The following is a 2,152-nucleotide window of genomic DNA, read 5'->3' as shown; positions in this document are numbered from 1 at the left end:
GCCCGGTCTGCCGGTGGGAGCCGCGGGATATTTATTATCATCATCGTCTTCTTCTTCATCCTCTGTTCTGTGAGGAAGAGGAGCAAGGAAGGAAGGAAGGGAACCCGAGGCGGGTCAGAGTTCACCCGCTGTGCGAGACGAGAGGAGGAAGAGCTGCTAGTTTTGGATTTCAGACGAGTTTGAGTTTTTTTTTGTTTTTTGGTGGAAAATGTGAAGAAACGGAAGAAGAGCTGGACTCTCTCTCTCTCTCTCTCTCTCTCTCTCTCTCTCTCTCTCTCTCTCTCTCTCTCTAAACACCAGGACTCTGTCTTATTCCAGTAACACCCCCCCCCGCCCCCCCGTGCCCCCCCCCCCCCCCACCCCCACCCACGCACCTTTTTCCAAAAATCTTGAGATTATAAGGATATTCTCAGAAGAAATGTATTCACCACTGTGTCTAACGCAGGTGAGTTCCCCTCACGATTTATTAGGATTAAATATCATAATTCATATTATTGATGATAATAAGAATGTTTGTTGATATCGCTCAGCTCGTTGAAGCGTTGCTCTAACTTAGTGACTCTGTAGGCTGCATGGGGTTAGGGGGGGTCCGGGGGGGGGGGGGGGGGGGGGGTCCGGGGACCCCCAGGGGTTCATTGGGGGGTCCGGGCTAAATGTTCAAAGGTATAGCAGAAGCTTGCAGCGCGCTTATATATCTGCTATTTTTGAAATAAAAAATCCAAAAATGTTATCGGAACATTTATTTATTATATATATATATATATATATATATATATATACCGGTACTGTCTTCTAGTACAAAACCTTTTCAATATTTGGACACATATAATCTGTAGGTTGTATTCTGAGAGGGACACTGTCTGTAGCCAAATATAGGTGATCTACAAGCTCATTGTGAGCTTTGGTTTCACGTCCACGCGCTCACTGTGAGCTTGTAGATCTGTGATACTCTGGGTGAAGAGGTTTATCAGGTGTGGAGAGAACAGCACAAAGAGAACCAGTTGACTCTCACTCAGTTTCATTAAGAGGAACACATGGAGCATAGGAATTAAGATACTGTATAGGTTACTGTCTCCTATTGTAGGATATTATAGGCTTTATAGTGTAGGCCACTGGTCTCAACCTGGGGGTCCCCAAATTATTTCAGGGGGGTCCCCAGATGATTAACTTAATGTGAAACATTTGTTTTCTCTCTCAACAGTAAACAAACCAACATAAAGTTTAAGTGTATAGAGGGCATCTGCACATTTCTAAAGAGACAATTTAAGTACTTTTTAATACCTCTAAAATGACAAATTAAACATTGGCCAAAATTGTCAAATATTAGAGGCAGAAAAATTGAAAATAGCAGATCTTCATGCTCACAACGCCTCGTGTTGCGAGGCGTTGTGAGCATGTAGATCGGCTGTTTTCACAATAAAACGGTGTTATACAAAATGTAATGCCTCAACTCTTAGAGCTCGTCAGGGTGGTGGTGGGGGGTCCCCAGTTAAAATATGAATGTTTTGGTGGTCGCGGCCTGAAAAGGTTGAGAATCACTGCTGTAGGCTATCGTCACCGTCAGAAACCTCGTATCTCGAAATGTGTTGTTTTTATTGGTTAGTTTAGTTATTTATTTGATCATCTCACACACATTTATCGTACATCCACACAAACATAATCACTGTTTGAGGCCATCAAAAAGGAAGCAAAAAAAAAGCTTATGAATGCCTGGTTTAAAATACATTGGTATGTTATAAAAGTGTTCTAATTGACCATATAAAGCTAATGTAAATAAAAAATAAACTGTAATTATGTGCCCAAAAATACATGGGCATAAAAACAGATCAAATAGTGCCTGTCTGACATATTCATGGTTTAGGATACAGTCATATGTATAAGGACTGTACATGTTCACCATGTACAGTCCTTATACATATTACTTATCGTCACTGTCGGGCAGAAACCTCGTATCTCCAAGTTTCAAATGTATACATTTTTTCGCAAAGTAAAGCCCTGCTTCATCGTACAAGGCTGTCGCACAACAGTAGTGAAAACAGCAGATCTACAAGCACACAACGCCTCGCAGTGCGATCATTTTCACTAGTTTAAATCATTTTAAAAATGATAAATACAAAACAAACGGTTTTGGACGTACAAGGTTTCCACCCGA

General features: G+C 41.5%; 1 protein-coding gene across 1 annotated transcript in view; it reads left to right on the top strand.

Annotated features, from left to right (window-relative positions):
• Window positions 1-418: 418 nt before the first annotated feature.
• The window catches only part of nfia (nuclear factor I/A), a gene marked incomplete at both ends in the record, with an annotated part of 170,391 nt that continues 168,657 nt past the window's right edge, over window positions 419-2,152 (top strand). The window contains 1 exon segment of the mRNA XM_080750020.1: window positions 419-445. Coding sequence (XP_080606146.1) covers window positions 419-445 — 27 coding nt within the window.

Source organism: Nannobrachium achirus (genome assembly GCF_963921795.1).
Source record: "Nannobrachium achirus genome assembly, chromosome: 1".
Taxonomy (NCBI): domain Eukaryota; kingdom Metazoa; phylum Chordata; class Actinopteri; order Myctophiformes; family Myctophidae; genus Nannobrachium; species Nannobrachium achirus.
Note: the sequence above shows the minus strand (reverse complement) of the source record. Positions and strands in the feature narration are given on the sequence as shown.